We start from the raw sequence: 21,472 nt of genomic DNA, 5'->3' as shown, positions 1-21,472 counted from the left end.
CCGCCCTGTGTGATGCCCCTGCTCCTCCCAGGTGGTGCCAAGTGCTGTGTGGTTCCAGGTGCACTGATGCTCCTCTTGGTCTCCTAAAACAAAGGAAACGAAGCCCAGTTTGCCCAGGATGACTGGTGACCAGAGGGGGATGCTGTCAGGCCCTCTGGGAACTGCTGAGGGCTGTTGGGTTCAATCCAAGTCTAACTGAACAACACTCCTATTGTTGGTGTAACTCCATACATATATATCTATATATACATATATATATATCTGCATATGTATATCTATAATATAGATATATATATATATATTTAAACCCTTTTCATTCCATTAGTACAAGTAACACTTGTTTCCTGTTATTCTTATTTTGTTTGTCAACCGTGTATTCAATCACTGGGCTGAACAACAGTGGAGGAAGGTGCAAGGGATCCACTCCCTACTAACCAGTGATAAAGCCAGATATTGCAACTTAACCCATGAGTAGATGTGCAGACAAGGATTGAAGAATGACGTGTAGAAACAACACAAGTGGCCAGGGGTGCTGAAGATACAGAACTCAAGTAGACAGGAGGGCTTTGAAGGACACCTCATTCAGAGGTGCTGAACAGCCTCTGACATGGAGCAGCTGGATCAGTCAGCACAGAGGAGTTTGTGGGGAGACACCTGACCACAAAGGATGCAGCAGTGGGGATTTACAGAGACACAGGGCTTGGCAGAAGTTTGAGGTAATATCCCTGAGCTTAATCTGTGGGACAGCAGCAGTGCTCAGGTGTCTCAATTGAGGTTGTTGGTACTTGCAAATGAACCTCTGGACTTTGCAGCTGGAGCAGTAAATTCCTTACCAGGAGTGTGGCAGTGGTTGGTCATCGGCCTGTACGGATCAGTCTCGCCTGCAGCCGGCCTGTTCTGCAAGTACCTTAGGACTTCACTAGTTTGTGTGTGTGCATATGCGTGTGTGCTCATATATATTTTTTTGGGTATGCGTTCTGTTGATTAGTAACCATTAATTAGCATTTTCAATAGGGCTTCAAGTCCAGTAGATTACGGGTAGTCAGTTGACGAAGATCTGGTTTACAAGAACTAACTAAATGTTTCATTGCGTTTTGTAAGTACATAGAATAATTTTATAAAATGTTTGTAGTTTATAAATGCCTAAAATATAATTTAAGGGCACTTTTCTGTGTCTGTGTGTGGGTGTGTCTGTCTGTGATCAGTTTTTCCATGGTACCACTTACTAGTTAGCTTTACAATATGCCAAAAAGGAATCGCTGACTTGTCCAGTTCATGGCTTGTCCCTCTCCCCCGTCCCGCCCAAGCTTTGTGACTCAGTATACAACGAGTGAGTAAAGGAGGTGGGAAAATGTTCTGTATCTTCAGTATCCTGGTTTTCCAGAGCCCTCTGGTTGGGGTGGGCTCCTCTTATGTGGTCATTTCACTTTGCTGTCTAGGGCAGTTACCTTCATGGATGACAGGAACCTCACTGGTCAGGGAAGCAGAGCGGGGTTTGCTGCTCCCCAGGCTCCCGGGGCTGCTCAGCACCTGCTGGGAAGGATGCCACTGCATCAGGGAAAGAGGGAAGGTGGCTTTGGTAATTACTATTGAAGAGTTCTTTGCAAATTTCTTATCACTTTTAAATGCTTGTGTAAAGCTGTAGAGCACCATTGGAAGCTTTGTTGAAATGAGCAAGGGAGGGTCCCTATTTATTGTTATTTAAAAATCTTGAAGATCCAACCTCTCTGCTGTGGACAGGGACACCTTTCTCTTCTTCTGTTTTCTGAACCAGTGAGGTTTGAGATGAAAGGATTGGCCAGAGTTTGTCTACCTCTGGGACAAAAAACTAGAAAGTGCTAAGGAATGGATGCAGTTGCAAATACATTTTCCAGTTATTCTTGTTTAAATTTTTTTAAGAGAAAATTAATAACATGGCCAATTTATTACATTAAAAGACTTGCTGTGTATAAATTATTCCTAAAGAAATTCCTGTGTTTATATTAAAATGAATCAGTAGATAAAAAATTTCAAAATGTTTTTGTATATTCTGTTGTAAGAATTTATTCCTGTTATTGCGATATACTCGGGATTCTTTACATTATGAAAAGAAGAAACTTTGTCTATTTTGAATGGCTGAAGCTAAGGCTCCTTTAGTTTCTCTTACTCTGCTTTTTTCTAGTAGTTTCAGTACTACATGATTTAAGTTAAATAAAAGAATTCTGTATGCATTTGTTTGTTTCTGATTTTGTTGCTCTTTATGCAAAGCGAATACAGGTCAGAAAACTCAGAGCAAAGCTGCTCTGGTCTTCCACTGCCCTTTTGGCTGCATCTAATTGAGCTACTCTTAATAGGAGTCAGTACTGCCATTGTTTGATTGAAATCAAAAGCATTTTCATCCAGAGACACAGAGGTTTTGGATCCTTCATGGCTGAGATTTGAGCAGTTTGCACGAGGCGGTTCCTGTGAATAAGGTGAGCATTGTTAGTTATTTATTTACCTGCAGAGCAATCCCCATGTGAGGCATTCAGCCAGCCAGCACCTGGTTTTCAGCTTTCTGTAACACTGGAAAGGACCGGCCAGAAAACCAGCATTGTCTTGGCATTTCCAGTTCCTCAGACTCTTGGCATCAAGGTGTTGACTAAAACAGGGCTCAGTGGTGGCCTGAAGCCCCAGCCTGTGCTGGTGTGTTTGTGCCTTGTCCTCTTTACTGATGGTGCTTGAGGAACAGGCTTTTGTTTCCCTCAGGAAATCCCAGGTGTCCAGATGAAGCTGTTGCTGTGCTGTTCCTGACTGATTTCAACTTGTCCTTGTGTCCTGGCAGCAGGATTTCAGAGGAGAGCGTGGACATTCCCTGTGTGCTGAAGGCAGTGCTGTGACCCTCTGTGGTACCCAGCACGTCTGTGCTCCCATGTTTTACAATTTGGGATCTCCTTTGGTGCCTGTTCTGTAGGGAACCTCACGTGCCCTAGCCCTCCCCACAGCACAGTGCTTCAGGATTGCCTCTCTTGGGACAGGTTAGCTCTTGGATTTGCCTTTGGGCTGTGCTCTGTGGAAGGACTGTGGGGTTTTCTCCTTGGGAGAGGCACTGAGAATTTGGGGAAAGTGGCTGTTTTGGGCTGAAACTCAAGTTACCAACAGCATTATAGGTATTATAGATCCTGCTGGTTTCCAGTTTTCTGTGTTCTCTGAAGTCACTCTAAGTCAGAACCCATTGCTGATGTGGAAAGCAGCATCCACAGCAGGTCAGTAAGAGAGAACTGTAAAACTTCCCACACCAGAATCGCCAAGAGTGTTTTGATTTCCCCCATACCCAAATTTTTTGTGGGCTGAACTCTGGACTCAAACAGGGGCTGAAGAGGATCTCTGTTATGTCCATCCTGTGCTGCGTCCTTACAGCTGTGAGCATCCATCTGGGGTCAGCAAGTCTTTATTGATGTTTTTTTCTAACCAACAGAACCAGGATTAAGCATCCTAAAATGTTTTCAATCCAGTTTCACAATTTCTGAAATCTGAACAACTTTATTGTTAGCAATATGAACCACCAATCACTTGGGATTTTTCCCCTCAAGCCCTTTCTAAGAGATGCAAATAGCTGGTTGGGTTTTGCAAGGAAATTTCACTGAAAGTAACGTGGGCTATAAAATCCTTTGTGTGTGAGTTTTAAATAATCTTTAAATCTGCTTCATTTCAGAGGTAAGGAATTGCATTCTAAGAAATCCGCATTTTTTCCCTTTGTGATCCATCTCTCTTTGTTGCCCACACTGTTCTAACATTGCTAAGATAATGGTTTGTAATGCTTTTCCTAGAAATTCTGCTGTTACCGACTCAGATAATGGAGGGACGTGGATGAAAGCAGCTCTTCCATTGCCATAATACAGAGAAGTGTAGTAGGTGTAATCACAGATGTACCTGCAATATTAGAACAAAACAAAACCAGGAACCTGAATTAAGGCTCAGTAAACCTTGATTAAATTTAAATATTCTAAGTAGCCAAACCAGATCTGGTTTATGAAATTATTAAGAACATATTTGCTTAGTGAATAAAGGAAATGCTGAAATAAACCAAGTTTGAGAAACAAATGTTGCTTATCTGATGGTTTGGTTTCTCAGACACCCACCCACAAAGAACTTTAAATAAAAAAAAAAATAAAATCACAAGACATTCTTGTGGGGTGGGAAAGGTAACACACCCTACTGGAAATTACAACCATGTAACACAGTTTTTGTCTAAGTTATAAAATCTCTGTCTGAAGAGATTTTTCTGATCATTCCACCTTTTAAAATTCAGGTGCATATCTTGAATTGAAGGGCCAATATTAGCTGATTTTTATTTAAAATAAAATTACTGGTTTGTTTTCCTTTCCAGTGAAGACTACCATAGTAGAAAATTGCTTCAGTGCTACTGGAACACATAATGAGATCACAGGCCTGGTTCTAACAGTACCTGTAATTGCTGTTCTCCAGTGTATCTATTTACATTTTGTATCCCTCCCAGTTGAGAAAAATAGATTAAAATCTGCTACTAGTCTGTATTGCTTTCAGGCTCGCTAAATTGCTGAGGTTTACTGGAGTTGCTCATCACAGGGTGTGCTATGTTGGAACTTGTTTCTTTTGGAATTTACAAATCTATGGAAAAATATCTACTGGCTGTAGCTTTTCATGAAGGCTGCTTTACATAAAATTTAAAATCATCCCAGTTTCATACTTGTGCCCCTCTAAAGAATTTGCTTTGAGTGATTTTGATTGGAGGAGAGCTCATGGCAAAGATTCTCCAGGGTTAGATGAGCAGATTGAGTTGTTTTTGTGAGCCCCTGATACACGATGTTTACCTTCCTGCATCTCTGGAAAGGATGATATCAATCCCTTCCACTGAGACGTTTTTCCAGAGAGTCTTCATATTAATTGCAGATTCAATCTTTTCCGGGCCACCTAGCATGCAGCAGGCACCTTCTGGGTGAAAGCCACGAGCATCCCTCTCCTGGTAGCCTTTGTTCTTCCCACACTGCTCCAGGATGATGAGTGCTGTGGTGGACGAAGCCAGCCCAACGTGAACTGTAAGCTGGTTTTTCCCACCAGAGTGAATAATAGGAAATTAAAAATGAGACCTGCTTTTAAAAACATGTGGTGCAAAAGGTCCAAGAAGTATGTGAATTACTGGCTTCAAGGTGGGGAGCCTTGCTCATGTCTAAAGAAAACTTTGGTAAGGTATTATAAATGAGAACCAAATTAGGCTGTAGTTTTTGTTGAGTCTAGTCAGGCCTGCAGAGCAGCAGTACCTTTTTTGCAGTTTGTGGTAGATATTTTCCTTTCCTTTGTTCAGCATCAGTTATGCTGTTTAACTGGCATGGGGTTAAACCAGCATGCTAATTAGTGTGTGCTCCGAATTTCAGCTCCGAATTTCAGCTGGAACCTTGATCACAGTTTCAACAGTCACTTTCCAGAGTTGTTTGATGTTTTGCAATACTCCCTTGGAGATTTTTTTCATTGTATTCAGGGGAGGGGAGGAGATTGTTTAACTTCATCGTTACCCACCAGTGGCTGAAGAGTTGTCCATATCTTGCAGACTTGCTCCTTTGCTTTTTGGTAAATCACTGGCAGCTGCATGATCCGGAGATCAATGTTTTCACCGAGGCCTCTCTTGGACAGCTCCTGTGTTTACAAAAAAGCCACCAAAGACATGAAGGAGCATTGGATTTCTGACTGATAAACAAACTGGGCTGATTCAACTGAGGAAACACCTGAAAGAGCCACACCTTAGCCCATGGTTCCTGTCGTTGGTCTGCAATGAGATTGGTTTTGTTGTTGCTCCCTCTCTTTTAACTGGAAGAGACTAAAATGTGCTAAACAGTTTCCTAATGTCACATCTATCCGTGTGGAGCCATTGTTGTGTTTTCCAAGGAGATGCTCAGCCTCCAGTGGGTGGGAGGGGTTATTGCTTTGGGACTGGTCCCTGGGGAACCATGAGGCAGCATCTCTCAGAAAAGCTCCACCGTTGAAAGCATCTAAATAGGCTTTGCTGTAGGTAAGAGCTGTTTCTCTGAAAGATCTGGCAGAAAAACTGCACTGCCAAGAGACAAAACCAAGGAGAATTCACCTTAATCATGACTTTTTCACTCCAGAGATCTGCTGCCTTGACCAGGTTCAGGTAAGCTGTGCTGAAGGTCACTGTCAACATGAGGAAGTCACATTTAGAATGAGTTTAATTTATTTTTTGGTCTAGAATGTTTCTCTAGTAAAAGGTTATGTCACTGAGATGTTACTTCTCTGTCAATTATGTACAGTTGAGTTTCCACACAATTTTCCCGAAGAAAAAATTGTGCCCAGAATTGAGGTGAATGGAGCAAGGGCACCCTTCAAAGCAGCAGCTTGGCCAGGTGTGGAAGATGGTCTGGAGAATAAATGTCACATGGAAGTGACTTGCAATGATTTTGTCAGTGGAACAGGGCTAACAAGCCAGGCCTAGGCCTCAGCAGAAGGTAAGCAGCTGCAGCGGCAGGGTGCAGAAGGAATTCATCTGAAGTGGGAAGCTCTGTCCCAGAAAAGCAGAATGGTGGCTGAAAATCCCTGTTCCATTTGGGTAAACCAGTCCCAAAGGATGGTACAGGCTAAGTTTTTAAGGGGGCACAGGCAAAGTGGAGGTGTCTGATTGGCCCAGGAGACCTGTAACTATTCAGTGTCATCATCATCTCAGGTTTTTGTTTCTCACTCAGGATACCCCTGCGGATGAGGCCCACAGTTCTGGGAAATCTGCCCTTCACCACTCACTTCCTATATAAACTGTTCCAATTTTCTTGTCAGCGGAAGCATTGATTAGCTGTGCTCAGTAAACTATTTGACACAAGCAAGGAAACAATGCCTGCAGGGAAGTAAACACATTTGGAGAACAGTGCCAGCCTTTTTTCCTGTGGGCGCTGACAGTCTTTGAGAGCCCATTGCATCATCCTGCTGAAGAATGCTGTACTGTGCCTGAGCCTCCACACAAGAAAACCCCAGCTGGTTCACAATTAGCATTTGCTTTTCCAAAGCATTTTTAATTTTTACATTTAGTGAGAGTCTTTCTTTTAAACTATAAGGCTTAGAGGACTCGACTACCCCTAATTTTGGTGCAGAATGTGGAGACCCAAAGGCAGCTGTAATGCTGCTCTCCTCTCGTGCTCTCTGGGTCGAGACATTCTGTTGTCACCAGTTGTCATGGCAGAATCACACAGAAATACTTCTGTGCAGGACCAAACTGAAGCTGGCCATAGCAAATGCCTGAGAATTTTTGTCAAGGGAAGATGGTTCTCTATGTCCTAAGCAATTTCATTGTGTTGTCAATAATGTGTGTTACTGTGTTGTCTAACAATCCCAGCCACGGACTTACACCCTGTTAGACCAGATGTGTAAACATGGAGCAAAATAAAAAAAGGCTGTTCCTTGTCTCAGCCTTAACCAGAACCAATTTTGCATTAAAGGTGGGAGACTGAAGATGGTTAGAGGAGGGTAACAGCACATGGAAACTCACACTGGTGAGTGAATTCAGTAAACAAGTGCCTGTCTTGTGTAGTTGAAAGAGGAAAGGAAATTTCGAAGGAGGAGAAGAGTTTTGGAGGACTGTTTTGTGGGAAAAGTGGTTAGAAAGAAAACATGAAGATTCTTTCTTGGGAAGTTCTTCTAGAAGGGAGAAGAAATCCAGCATTATCAGCTGCTGACCTTGAGCTATTGTGAGTTGTCGTCATAGTCCTGGTCCACTGGTGTTCTGATCCAACGAGAAGTGATTCGCAGAGCACTGTGCTCAGGTTGGTGCTGGAAGCTCTCTGTGTTGGAAATAGCTAGAACTTCTAGAAAACTCTGGAAAACATCACTGATTTTGCCTGAGTTCTCACTGATTTGGGTTGCTGGGAAGGTTGTTGTGTGTGTTAATTTTGTGAACTGCTCATGCTGGTGCAGAAAGGAAACCAGGAGGTTTCAGTTGGCCCAGCCAGACTGCAAGTACATTGCAAACAAAGCTGTTTTGTGTGGCTGGTTAGTGGGGTTTTGTTTATGTGTTTGGTTTGGGGTTTTGGTTGTTTTAAGTTGTTGGGTTTTTTTCTAATCTTGTAGATAACCTTCTTAAAACTTCAGGGATGTCAGAGAGTTCCAACACAGAAATGAAGGCACTAAATAGCAATGTCTTGGTTTCACAGATGATGAAACTAAAGCAGAAGGGGAGAGAGAGACAGATTAAATGACAGATTTCCAAAGACCACATGGTCAGTGGCAGGATGAAAAACTGTGCTGGGAGATCTGATCCTCATCTCCTGATAGCAGACATAGTTCCCAGAAGCAGTTGGAAATGTGACCTGTTCTTTGCACTAACAGTTTAATTACTATGAATGTTGTCACTCAACTTACATTTGTGCCCTATTAACTGGGGACTCTGACCTTGATGGTGGAGTGCTCTGAAAGGTCATTTTGCAGCCAAGATGCAGACAGGCCATTCTGCAGGAGGAGACACAGCAAAAAGGTTGGACTGGCACAGCTGATCCCATCAGCAGCACCTTGTGGAGGAGCTTAAGGAAACAGTGGAGTGTAAGACCAAGTATTGCTCAGAGAAGGGCAGCCATGGTTCTTTGGCCAAGGATCCATTTCATGAGCATGGAGAGTGAGGTTTTGCTTTGGAATTAGGACACTGGAACTGTTAACTGTATTTTTACAGGATTTCAGAGGCTTTTGGTATGAGGACCCTTCTGGGATGTGAACTTCTAAGGCTGTGTGTATCAGCATTACATCATCACTCAGGGTGCTATCCAGGCTTTTGATAAGCACCTACTTCATTTTGGGGTAATAATTAGGATAGTTCTGGGTAATGCTACAAAGGCATTCAGCCATATGTCCAGTTATATTCAGTAGGTCTGTTCTGGCTGCTCAGCGCGTTGCTGAGGATGAATCTGAGTGCACACTTGCGTGGTTCACAGCAAAGAGACTTGGCCAGAGGGTTTTATGTCACTCCAGTGATCTATGCAGGTACCGCAAGCCAAGGCAGGATTACTTCCAGATGTAAATACTAAATTTTGCTATCTTTAATATATGTGCATAAGCTTCCTGAAGATCATAGGGCTACTCCCCTGAATGAGGCCAATGGAACAATACTACAAGATTGCTATTTAGTGTGGAGAAGCCTATCGAAATTCAAAGTGCTTCCAGATTTGCAGTAAATTTCTCTGAATTGCCTGAATTAACCACCTTTGCTGGGGAGTAGGAAACCAAAGCAGCATCCCCAGTCTGAATACAAATTAATTCCACATAGAGGGTGCCACATCAGAGGGAAATGGATTTGTTCTCCTCCCTGTACAAGGACTGACATCTGTTTTGCTCGGGAATGCTGTGGCCCTTGTTATGAGTCCCTGGCATGGGCAGCTCATGGCATTGTTACAGAAAACTCATCCCATTGGTGTGTCCTCACGAGGCTGTTTAGATTGCAGATAAAGAATATGCTCTATTTTCAGCCAGAAGAGGATGACCTTGCACCCAAAATTAGAACCAATAGGAATCAGGAAATAATGAGCAAGAACACTGTCAACTGACAAATATTTGTGGTTTAGGGCACATGTCAAGTTAGAGTTAAGATAATTTATGGGTCTCCTGTCATGACTGGGATGTGGAAAGGTATCACAGAAGGATTTTTGTTTCTTGTTAGCCTACAGGGATAACACCCCTCAAGACCTGGAAGGGGCAATAGATTTATTCTACCAAACACCAAGCTGCACTCAGCATTCTTGACTCAACAAAGCTAGAATAGAAAATATGTATGTTTTGGTGAAATTACTATAGCTTTGGTCTTTGGGAAAACATACTGGCTCTTTGTTTTTCAATCATCTTGGCTTGAGTGCACTTCAGTTTCAAAACAGATATTCAGTAGCTGTCACCAAAATTTCTACTATGGTTATAGTCCTATAGAGCCATCACCTTTCTGTCATTACTAATACTTTCCTGTAGTTGACTTTCTCACTTCATTGTCCAAAAGCATTAAAAATTGTATGGACTAGTTTCAGTCTTCATAATAGAACACAGCCCCCTTGGTTTGATTTACATGTCCTACTTTCCATTTTACCAATATTATCTGTCATTTCATGTATATTTTGGACCAATGCTCCAATTTAATTTTACTACTTTGACTGTTCCCCCACTAGTTTCAGATTTCATTGTGTAACCTCCTTTCTACCTTGGGATTGCTAAAAACTTATGTGGAAGATCCTCTCACAATAACTCTGTTCATAGGTACCTGATGAGAGTAACTGAACTCCAGGAAAGGCTGCTGTCTGTGACAGGGAGAATGAATCAGCTGATGCTGAAAGCCAGGTATCCAAACCATGTCTTTGTATCCCCCAGCTAAATTTGTTCTGCTACACGGATTTAGGAAACAAGCAGGAATTTTCAAGACTGCATTTGAGATTTATTACTGCTGGTCAAGGTGTATGGAGGAAAAAACCCCTCTGAATGACCTTGTTTTCAATTTAACTGTAGAATTCACTGTCATTTGAAAGTGGAAGCCAAAGCTGAAATGTGAACTCCCACTCAGAGCTGGCAGTATTTAGGTTCTGTGTTCCTGAAGCAGGCAGTAAGAACTCAATAGGCTACACTTGTGTGAGAAGCAAATCACCTCACACAGGATAAAATGAACTGTGATAGGAGAGATGATGGTTTACTACAGACAGACATAACCCGTGGCACATGCAATAGTTGTAGAAAAGGCACCATAAGAAAAAATAAAATTTTAAAATGAAGAATAATATTTTAAAGTGCCTACATGGCACCAAAAATAAAGCAAGTAAAATAATATTTCAATGCATTATCCTCTTTGTTCCATGTTGTGTGTCTGCTCCATGAGGCACAATTCTGTTTAATGAGTCATGAAAAGGGAATGGAGAGCATAAGACCAGTTTGTGTTGGGGTGGCTGAAAAATAAAATGCCTCCCTCATTTTTGTCCTTTTTATGCCTACCTTCACTGCTTCCCAGCTAGAATTAACCAGGTATTGTCTGAAGGGACCAAAACCTGAAAAGAAAGAAAGGTGGTTTTAACCTGTGCTTACTCTACAATTGCAGATTAGGTGTTGATGTGTGCACACACATATTGGATTTTTATCTTCCTATTTTTGGTTATGGAGGTTGAATTTTTTAGATAGGATTTAGCTTTAGTAACACTTAAGGGAACAGTGTTTTCAATTTGTATATTCACTGATAAAAGAAGTAATCCTGCAATCTCCATTCATGTCAAACCTTTCTTATGAGAGAGCCTTAACTGGAGCTGGATAAATGTACCTCCAATAGGACAGATCACGTAAATGATAATTTTGGGGAAGGCTCATCATCCATAGAAATACCACTACTAAAAGTTATGGTATTAAATACTCCTGGGTCACAGTTAATGTATCATTCTTATTGTTAAAGCTCATGAAGATTAAGACATGCATACTTAATGAAAATGTTTGAAAGAGTAAAATTTATTTTAATAGCAAGTAATGAAAACTTAGTTTTCTGTCTGGGAAAATGTGCTTTTTTGTGATGCTGGGAAAAATGTCTTCACTTTTGCCCCCAGGAAAAGAGAGGAGAAAAGGGGAAAGAACACTTTGACTCCCAAGTATTACATTCAATTTTATGCATCTTTTTTTTTGAAAGGATTTTTTTTTAATAAAAAGGGAAAAGACCTAATTTTGAGCAGATGGGCATTCTGTCATTAAAAAGTTTGAAGGAAAACTCCCACTATCTTTATTAATCTCAATTAATGTTCTCAATCCAGAGTGTTGCTAAGTCCTAGATACTGGGTGTCAGGAAAATGATTTTGTGAAATGGTTTTAATGCTATAACTCTTAAATATTTAAAATCCTTAAATGGAAAAGTAAATACTTGACAGCAGATGATTGCTATTTTGCACAGTGAAAGCTACTTGTATGTAGAGACAATTAAGCCTAAATGTAGGCTTGTGACAGCTTAATTAGTGCTGGACTTTAAGCATTTCTTAATTTGTTAATATTTATTTCATAACTGCTCCATCTTTTCTCTTTTATGTTATGAAAAGCTTATATTTTTGACAAGGTTTGAGTTTCTCCTGTGGTGAGGGAACAAAGAAAATGGTGTTCATTTCACATTTCCAGGAAACATAAAACCCCATTATTCCCACTCTGCTTTGAGAGCAAAATTCAGGCGGCACCTGCTCCATTTTGGAGCTGTAGTTGTACAAGTTTCTGTACCTGTGTGTGCAGAATTGCAGAATTATAATAAAGTTATTAAGTAGCTCACAATGAAACACTTGTGTCAGGGGTGGCCCCAAGAAACTACTGCTTAGGATAAAATTGTTATGAAAAATAACTAATTGTATGAGAATTTTACTGCAATTCCTGCAGCAGTGTGGAGAGGTAACTGCATGAATGTGACTGGGCTCCATATAATAACCTGGGCTCCCTGCCAGCAGGTTTATATTCTGAGCAGGTGAAAATGTGACAGAGACATGCTGTGGAAATCTCTGTAGTAGATTAAAGATGCACATGTGTCTTAACTAGTCTAAAGCTTTTTGACCAAGGAGATTTCTGGACATAAACGGTGATCTAAAGGGAGGAAAAAACTAACAGGGTGCTAAGAAGTGTTCCCAACAAGGGTATGTGCCATAAATATCATAGGAGAGAACCAGACTGTCAGCCTTTTAGGAGGTTAGCAAATACCTCTTGCCCTTTCCTGCACTCCCATCCAGCTCATCTGCAGTTAGGCTGGAGCAAGCCAGACTAGTTCTGCCCATCTTGCAGCTATTAAACAAACAAAAAAAAAAAAGACAAGTGTTTAATTGAAAACAGCAAGATGCAAATCTCTTTGATGTAGCTTCACCCTCGTTCCTATATCCTCAGATGACCTGCAGTGGAAAATTATCCAGCAACTCACATGTCAAGATATGTGTAATGATTGCCCTTAGATGAGCCAGTGGCAACAAGAGGAACAGCAAGCAGCAGCATTCCTTAGGAGCTTTAACCTTTTAAAGCTCAGCACTCTCTGAGCTGCTGGTTCTGACTCTGTGATGCTGCACTATTTGGGGCCAGCAAGAGAAATTCCAAATTTGGTCCCTTGTGCTGCATGTTCAGGCATGTTCCTTTGGTATATTTAAATGGGATGGTTTCGTTTAGCAGTGATGAGGCAGCATCTCCTGTTTAAAACTCCCTTACCTTGCCATGAAACTGAGCCCCTGAAAGTTGCCATGTGCTGCTCTAATTCTGGACACTGACTGTATGACATTGTGATGCAACCTGGTTTTCTTGCTTCAGAGCTTCTTTTGGGTAAGCTTTATCTAATAGTAGCCTGCACTGCCTTGAGCTATGTGGTTTGGATCAGAGAGAATGTCAACAAAGATTAAAACATGGAGAGAATGAACAACAAACCCAACTGGATGGCAGTAAAGAGGGCAGAATGCAGTCTGTTTCCGCTGACATGCATCTGATTTTTCTTAGGAAGGCACAGCAAGTTATTTTCCATTTGGAAATGTTAGTATGACCATTTGCTACTCTTTTTCCCTCCAGGAAACTGTTTATGACAAAGATCAAGCATGCGTGCATACCATCTCTGGCTCAAAGAATGAAATGAAAATCTTACCAGTCACCACCACAGTGTTGGAATTTGAATCCATGATATCTGTGCTCCAGGAGGTGGAATCTTCTTGTCTTTCAGTTCCAAGCATTATCATAATTCAGGTATCTGTAGCAAACTTCATTTGGGGCACCTTTTTTCTTCCAACTCTGATGACTCTGGCTTCACATGACAGGGATGATTTGTGACTCATGTAACTTTTAAAGCAAAAATGATTACGTCTCTATTAAAGATAGAAGTCTGACTGACTGGGACTGCCCCAAACTCTTTCCTCTCCCAGGCATGGAGTATTTAGGAAGAAGAGGAAAAGCTTAAGAAATTTCTTGCAAAATATACAGCAATATTTTTCATCACTTGTTTAAGTGCAAGTAAACAGAAAATTAATTTAATCAGTTTGATTATCTCTGTGTGTATTCTGTTTTTAGCAGTTGTAACTCACTTTAACAGCAAGGAATTACAACTACAAAAAATTAACTGTCCATTTCCACTGTTCTTGGACTTCTCCTTACTAACTAAAGCTCAGAGGTAACTTTGCTGTCCTTCTTCACAGCACTTATCTGACTTACTCCTCTTGATCTTTATCTCAGGCTTGTTATGAAAGAGTCCAAGCACTGTATACTTTTCAAACCAAACACCAACAGGAAAATGTGTGTATTTGCTAACCCAAAACACTTACTCCGTAGTACCCTTTAACAGGCAACATGTTAGAAAATCTCACTCCAACTTGCAAGGTCAGAGGAACTCTGGAAGCTGGGTTGTAGCTTGCTGAAACTGGTGAGTTTAATAGCTGGTCTGTCTTCATTAAAGTGGAGCCCGAGAGCCAATGGGGGGGGGGGCCTGAAATCAAAACATATGCACATTGTCACTGCCCAAAACAAAAGCATATGCAAGTTCTCTTGGGAATTATAACTATGTGGGCAGAGGGTTTCACTGGGTCCTGTTTTGAGTAGGAAGTGTGTGTGTGTGTATGTGTGTGTGTGTGTGTGAGAAAGAGAGAGGGAGGGGAGAAATAAGCTAAGAATAGAAAGCCACTATATTATCTCAAGAGAGCTGGTAATTGTGAGACCTTAGGGAAAAAAAAAGAAAAATCCCTGAAGAAATCCCTTGGGTTGGGTGGTGGCTGAATGAGGTTTGGAGCTATGACCTGTGTCTGTCATTTAAATTGTCCTGCGCTGAGACACAAAATGATGTGTGGAGTCTCTTTATTTAAAAGACTCTGATTCCACCATCCACTTCTTCCCCTGACTAACACAACTTGCAGAATTAACTTTTGCTGGCTGCTGGGGCTGAAGGAGCTTCCAATACAGGAAACTTTCAGAGCTTTCTGCAGCTTTAAATAAGGCAGCATCTGCCACTGGCAGCACTGAATTACTTTTAAAATCCTTCACACTCCTATGTCAAAGACTCTTATCCAATAATTTTTATGCTTGACCAGTCATTAAAACACTTCCTATAATTCTGAACAGGGCAATGACATACCAGTCTTCTCATAGTTGTTTTTGATTTGCGCTGTTTTTTTTAAGAAAAAATCAAAGTACAGGGAGGCCTAATGAACAAAGAATTTGTAAAGAATAAGGCAAGATTTAAAGTCTTAATTAATTTCCAGAGTGAGAATGTATATTTTCTTTGGGACCTGAGAGCTGCTTTATACATACATATATATATATGAAGGGTATTGCTTGAATGCTGTAAAATATTAGGTATTTCATGAGATATTCTTCCAGAGGGGAGATGTAAGTCTATTAGTTCCATGCACTCTGTAACAACTGATATGATCTTTTTGGAATGTAGTACTAGTTTTTAAAGTTTTTACAGCTGGCAAAAGGGAGTAGAAAAGAAATACAGGGTAGCAAAGATTAATTCACTAAGCCTTTATGAAGAAGCTGATAGAAATTTGTAGTGGGGGGAGAAGTATTGTCTTGAATAGCTAAGTTAGTACCTTTTCTTAAGCAGATGTTTGCTGAATTGGAAGTAAAGATTCTGAGACCTGATTCTGATTCAGTGTTGGTAAATGCTTGTGCAAGTGTGGGAGGAATGCTAGTGGTTTAAGTAAACCAGAATTTGACAGAGACCTCTGAAATTAATTTTTGCACTGATTTAACTGGTTGCTCATATTCCCAAGCTTTCTGTGCATGGCAGTATACTTGGAGGAATAATGCATTTATTGCAGCTGTGCCACACAGTTAAAAAAGAATTGAGAAATTTGAATTAGGCCTTACTCAGAAATTATTCAGAGATGAAATGAAACCTTTTCTTTCCCCTAACATTTCTTCAGTTGAAGTCGAAGCCACTCTTGAAGTTTTTGTTAAAGTATGATTGGAGCTTTAATATTAGCACTCCCATGGGTATCTGTGCCCAAAACAATGGATTTGAGGGTCACTGGATATTTGAGGTCTGTGCAAATTAATCTCCCCATTCATAATTAAGAACCCAAGCCCTTGCTATTTGAAGGCAAGTCACAGACACAGCTGACTCAGCTAAACTCTGGTTGTTTTTCTTCTTGCTACACATGGATGTGATTGGCACGGCACTCATCTTGAGGTGGAGATGAAATGGAAGCAACTCAGCTATGAAAATCCTGGTTATCACCTTGAATATTTTTCTGCACATTTGTCTGATACTTTCAAAAATTGTTTGAACTGCTGCTGAGTACGAGAAAAATATATTTTCTGCAAATGCATTCTGACCACACTGGCAGCACACTGCTTGGGTAGCTTTTTAGTAGATGGCAAGAAGACCAGAATATGGCTCTTCATTTAGAAACAGCTCTTTAATTTTTATCTCTTTTATTATTACTTATATATATTTCTTTTATTTCTTGTTATTGGCAGGCACTGACCAGTGTTTTAAACTGTGAAGTGGAAGTGTTTAATATATTTCAGTTTTTATCTCAGCTGTTCAACACTTGATGAGAGGAGGGAGAAATCAAGCTGTTATGCTATTTAACACTAAACTATAATGGAACTTTAAATAGAAATTTCAGTATCTAAAACTCCATATTTCTTTTCCATTCTAATAAAAATAAATGGTCCTCAGGAAAGACTGAAGCTGGTCTTTATGTAGATAGAAAGTGGTGTCACAGAAAGAGAGGACACAAACATTTCAGTGTAAATCTCATTTTTCCTTGAGGAAAGAGGCCTCTTCTACAATAAAATCCATAGAAATGGTAAATAAAAAAAAAAATAGTGGCAGTTTCACTCACTTTTTTTTATTTTTTGGCAGAGACACCTTAGACTATCCCAGGTGCTCCAAACCCCATCCAACCTGGCTTCCAAGGATGGGGCAGCCACAGATTCTCTGGGCAAGCTGTGCCAGGGTCTGGTTTTGGATAGAAATTGTCATGTGTTTTATGTTGTTTGATTATTTATTTTAGTTCTTCGGCAATTTAATTGATTTGGTATATACCTATTTTTATGGGGAAAATCGCAACTGAATATGAGTTGAATATAGCCAACTGCTGAGTGGCTATTATTAATATCAGTTCTGGTCTTCATGCAGTATTAGCAAAACTAATGGCTGTGCATGGACAGGTTTTTAAATTTAGGTTTTTTTTTAAAATAGGGAGAAAGGACTTAGCAGGGCACATGCAACCCAGTTTTTTCCCCCTCCTATGCCTTCTGCCTTATGCCACCTGCGCTAACACAAACTGGCGCTGGGTTTACGGTTTGTCATTCTGTGCAAGATAAAAGAAATTTATGCATTTAAAAGAATTAATTCTGCATTTAAAAGAAATAATTTGAGATTTTTGTCGGAGTTTCTTAAGTTCAGATGCAGAGTGGGCCGGCCCTCTCCCAAGGCCGTGCTTCGATGGCGGGGGCAGAGGGCATTGCCCGAGCCTGTGGGCATTGCCCGAGCCTGGATGGCATTGCCTTAGCTTGTGGGCATCGCCCAAGCCTGAGGGCATTCCCTGAGCCTGAGGGCATTCCTGTGGGGATCGCCCGAGCCTGCACGGCATTGCCTGAGCCTGAGGCACTCTCTGAGGCTGTGGGCATTGCCTGAGCCTGAGGGCACTGCCCGCGCCCGCAGCCAGCTCCCCTCGCCTGTCCGGGCACGGCCCCGCTGCTCCCCGCCTTCCGCCCTCCCAGCCCATTCAGCCCCATCCCGGGCCCGGCCCGCCCTCAGGGCTGCCCGCGCCGCCCCGCAGGAAGTGATGGCGGCCGAGGGAGGAGGAAGAGCCGCCGCGGGTAAGAGGGAGGAGGCGGCTCGGGGAGGCCACGGGCGGCCGAGACGCCGCGAAACACTCGGGGCTGTCCAGGGAAGCTCTGCCCGGTCGCCTGCGGCCGTGCCCCGGTGGGGCCGGGCCCCTCACGGCCGCGCTCCCGGCAGCGCCCGGGGGAGGCGGACAGCCCGAGCCCTGCGCGCAGGGTCGCCCTCAGCAGGTGCTGCAGGGTTTATTTTCCCATTTCCCAGCGTCCAGGTGACTTTTCCAGGTGTTCGGCTGGTCCAAGCCTGCCCAGAGAGAGCCGGCCTGGTGGGTCCTGCCCGCTGTGATTCGGTGATGCTGGGGAGAGGATGATCCCCGAGCTCCTGTTTGGGGTCTCAGCACAGGTGGATCAGATCCACCTGTAGGTCAGTAGATCTCAAGTACTCAGCCATTAAGGATCATGGGAAACATTGCATAAAAATACCCATTTTCAAAAGTACATCAGCAGTTGTTTACCCAAACTGAGCAAAAATCAGGGTTTAACAAAAGCAGCAGGATTCAACAGGGACAAAGGAGCAGTAAGTTGGTTCTTGACCACACAAAAATAGTTGGACTGGTTTGGTGTTGAGATGTAAAAGGCTTTGTATACTGCAAAGTAGTGTACAAAGTCTAGTATATAAATATATTACTCAATACATATGCTATATAGTACCCTTCCTTTTAAAAGTATTCATTTGCTATTGACGAGGTGACTAAAACAAGAAGCACATGGACATAGAGGATGAACTTCTTTGTGAAAAAGCCACTCTCCCCTCATCTCCTTTCAGCAGGGCTTGATTTTCTGATGTTTCTGGTAGTGGGTGAAGAGCTGCTCTGCCCAGCAGAACTCAGCCCTTCAGTACCTGGTGGATTTGCAGTGCTTTGAAATGAACAGACATTGTGTCAGTTCCCAAATGGCCAAGCTCCCGGTGCTTGGTAAGGAACGTGATTTTAGCATAGGTGGATCTTCTGTACACCTTCACTGTGGATTTGCAGAGGAGTCTGGCATGTGCAATGTTCTGGGTTTGTGTTTGGCTAGGAGGACTTCCAACAATTTCTGTTCATGCACTTGTTTGGATAAGGGCCCATTGCATCACCTCAGTTAGCTTTTGCACTGCTTTCCCTCCTGCTCTGTTTTTATACTCTTCTTTCTTAATTTGTCACGCTAGCAGGTAAATGGAGAGAAAGTGAATTTATCTTCTGAAACACAGTTTAAGTTGCTGCCATTTATCTAAAGCACCTACTTCATCCCCTTCAGTAAAATAATGATGTTGTTCATTAGTTCCTCTAGCTGCTCATGGCTAAATGCACTGCTGTCAGATTGCTCTATTTTTCCCCTCCTATCAACCACTTATGGAAGTCAAACAATTGTAATAATGCTGTTTTTTTGGGGGAGTGACGAAAGATTCTCAGTTCTACTGTTTTTCTTAAATAAAATATCTCTAGATGAATAGAATTTGGGTTTTCATGTCCAAGGAAGCATTGTAATGTTGGGCAGTTCGATTAATGTCTACATTTTTCCCTTTTTCATCACACTCAGATTGAATGTTTAGAATAGTTGTTCTTCTATCCCCTTCCTTTTTGGGACAGCTGATGTTGTTTTTAGGTGTTGTCTGAGTTTTGGTGAGGTTATGTAATTGCATAGATTATGTTTAAAATAATTGTGGAGCAGTTGTCAATAAGCAGGTTGAATATGCAATACACTTAAAGAGTGCGTAGAGTCAGCCATTAGCTCTTGTGCAAAAATTGCTTTTCAGTTCATGTTGTGCTGTGATTGAGATGCTACAACTCGGTCTTGATTGCTGTTCCTGTAACTGTTTTTCACAGGGAAAGAATGTTTACACTTCCAGGTTTCTAAAGCCCTTTACAGGTCCCAGGTAAACCTCGCTGTTGAGAAGCAGGCCAGCTGTTGACCTAGAACTTGAGGTACTTGTTTTAAATTCAGCCTTCTTGCAAATTCATTTTGATTATAGAACACCTTGAAAGGCAGATTTGTATGTGAACCACCTAACAGAAACAGTGAGCAGCCACGTCTGTGCAGCTCTGGAGCCTGAGAAATAGTGGATGAGAAACCTGTATGTCTAGTTTGGCAATTGCATTAATGAAGCCTTAAATTTCCATCTGTCTCTCTAGGAAGATGGAAATCTCCCTGCCCTCCATGAAATCCGTGTTAATCAGTTTACAGGAAGGAGGTCAACAGCCTGGAAGGTGGAAACACAAAATTCAGGTAGCACATAGGCACTGTCAGTAATGTGGCCTCTGCAACTGAAAAAGCTTCTCAGAGCTCTAAGGTGAGACTGATTAACAGCCAGACTAAAATCTCATGTATGGAACAGGTAGAATTTTACTCAGACTGTGTGTGCATAAGAGGTAAGGGCTGCCATAACATTGCCACAGCTAAGGCAAGTTGTTGAAACCTTGCTGTCTTTAACATAAATATGTAGTTACAGTCTAGAAAGAAAAGAAATCAGGAAACAAAATCCAAAATACTTCCCTCAAAGGAAAATTACAGTCCAAACCCAGCAAACAAACCAGAGTCCCTTTCCATAGCAGCATTTCAGTGCACACACTCCTTCCCTTGAGGGGAAGTTTGGGAAAACAAACAGCAGAGGAGAAAGTCTGGCCGGTTTCAGTTTGCAAGTGGGAGGTGTGCAGGCATTATGGCTGCGAGCGCGTTATGGGATCCTGCGTGATGGGGCTGGTATGCATTTGCCACATTGTGTAAAGGTTGCATACTGAGAGACTTCCAAACGCCTCGCCTGGCAATTCCCAGCTCTGGCATGTTGTCTTTGCTGAATGATTGGCAGACCCTCAGGTTGCACATATCTCTGAAGGAAACTGTGTCCTGCTCAGTTACCCAGAGGTCTGTGGATGCTTGAAAACGTTGTGTTTGTAACCTTTGAAACTGCTGTCTGGTGGCTGGGCTTTATGGTATTACTGACAACAGATGGCAAATGGCTCCGCTGATGTAATTCTTGCTGGTGTTTCATTCCTGTGAAGTTGCACAGTTTCAAAATCTCAGAAAGTGCCTCCATATTTTTCCTGCATAATGATTTCAAGCCAAACGAAATAACATTTTCTATTATTCAGATTCCAGTGGTGTCATGTGACGCTGTGGTAACGATTGCCTTGCAGCAGTTTCAGATAAATGCACGTTTGGTAGCAATTCTAAGGCCTGTGTCCTTTAAGTAATGCTTATTAGGACGTAACAGATGCCGTTTAGAAACATTATGCCTTTTAATAGGCTCTGCTTTTAGCCTACATGTTCCCATGGCAGGCAGACTGTGGATAAGGCAGGCTTGGAGGTATGCTGTCATTTATGCAAAGCCTAAGTCAATTTTCTGCTCTGAAGTCGAGCCATGTGTTTTTCCTTGTTTCTTCCATTCTGGTCATAGCTGCCTTGCTGTGTTTTTCCCCCTAGTCATATCTTTGGCTGATTGTCAAGCAATTGCAATCAAAACCTTTTGCATTTTTAACCACCAGCAGTGGTTTCTTTTGTCCTTACTGAAGAGGCCTGTGTAAACTGAAGTTGAACACACTGAGCCGCACTATCAAGAGCACAGCAAGCACAGAGTTAGCCCTCTGTTGCCAGCCTGTCTTTCCTTCTCTGCTTTTTCCTCCTCCCAAAAGGAGAAAAAGGGAAAAGCAGAGCCATGCTGATTTTGGAGCACCTTCAAAGACGTGTAGAATAGCTGACACAATGGCACAGAGAAACGAGA

General features: G+C 41.9%; 2 protein-coding genes across 2 annotated transcripts in view; one reads left to right on the top strand and one right to left on the bottom strand.

Annotated features, from left to right (window-relative positions):
- Nucleotides 1–3,653: 3,653 nt before the first annotated feature.
- On the bottom strand, nucleotides 3,654–13,722 carry PGPEP1L (pyroglutamyl-peptidase I like). The gene is made up of 5 exons (XM_058811095.1): nucleotides 13,577–13,722; nucleotides 10,945–10,997; nucleotides 5,515–5,631; nucleotides 4,812–5,041; nucleotides 3,654–3,891 (listed from the first exon to the last, which is right to left on the bottom strand). Exons 1-5 carry the CDS (start codon nucleotides 13,665–13,667, stop codon nucleotides 3,654–3,656), a joined length of 729 nt encoding a protein of 242 aa, XP_058667078.1. The 5' UTR covers nucleotides 13,668–13,722.
- Nucleotides 13,723–17,720: 3,998 nt separating this feature from the next.
- Nucleotides 17,721–21,472, top strand: part of LOC131561722 (protein FAM169B-like) — a 39,574-nt gene continuing 35,822 nt past the window's right edge. The window contains exon 1 of the mRNA XM_058811094.1: nucleotides 17,721–17,754. Within this exon, the coding sequence (XP_058667077.1) occupies nucleotides 17,721–17,754 (34 nt within the window). The remainder of the gene's footprint in view (nucleotides 17,755–21,472) is intronic.

The sequence above is a fragment of the Ammospiza caudacuta genome, chromosome 10 (assembly GCF_027887145.1).
Source record: "Ammospiza caudacuta isolate bAmmCau1 chromosome 10, bAmmCau1.pri, whole genome shotgun sequence".
NCBI classification, from domain to species: domain Eukaryota; kingdom Metazoa; phylum Chordata; class Aves; order Passeriformes; family Passerellidae; genus Ammospiza; species Ammospiza caudacuta.
Note: the sequence above shows the minus strand (reverse complement) of the source record. Positions and strands in the feature narration are given on the sequence as shown.

Excerpts from the sequence above, each read along its gene's own strand:
- PGPEP1L (XM_058811095.1), bottom strand. The coding sequence starts at position 13,667 with ATGATAATGCTTGGAACTGAAAGACAAGAAGATTCCACCTCCTGGAGC. Across the intron at positions 10,998-13,576 it reads CAACACTGTGGTGGTGACTG|GTTTTGGTCCCTTCAGACAA; the intron begins GTAAGATTTTCA and ends CTTTCTTTTCAG. Across the intron at positions 3,892-4,811 it reads CTTTCCAGAGATGCAGGAAG|GTACATCTGTGATTACACCT; the intron begins GTAAACATCGTG and ends CTAATATTGCAG.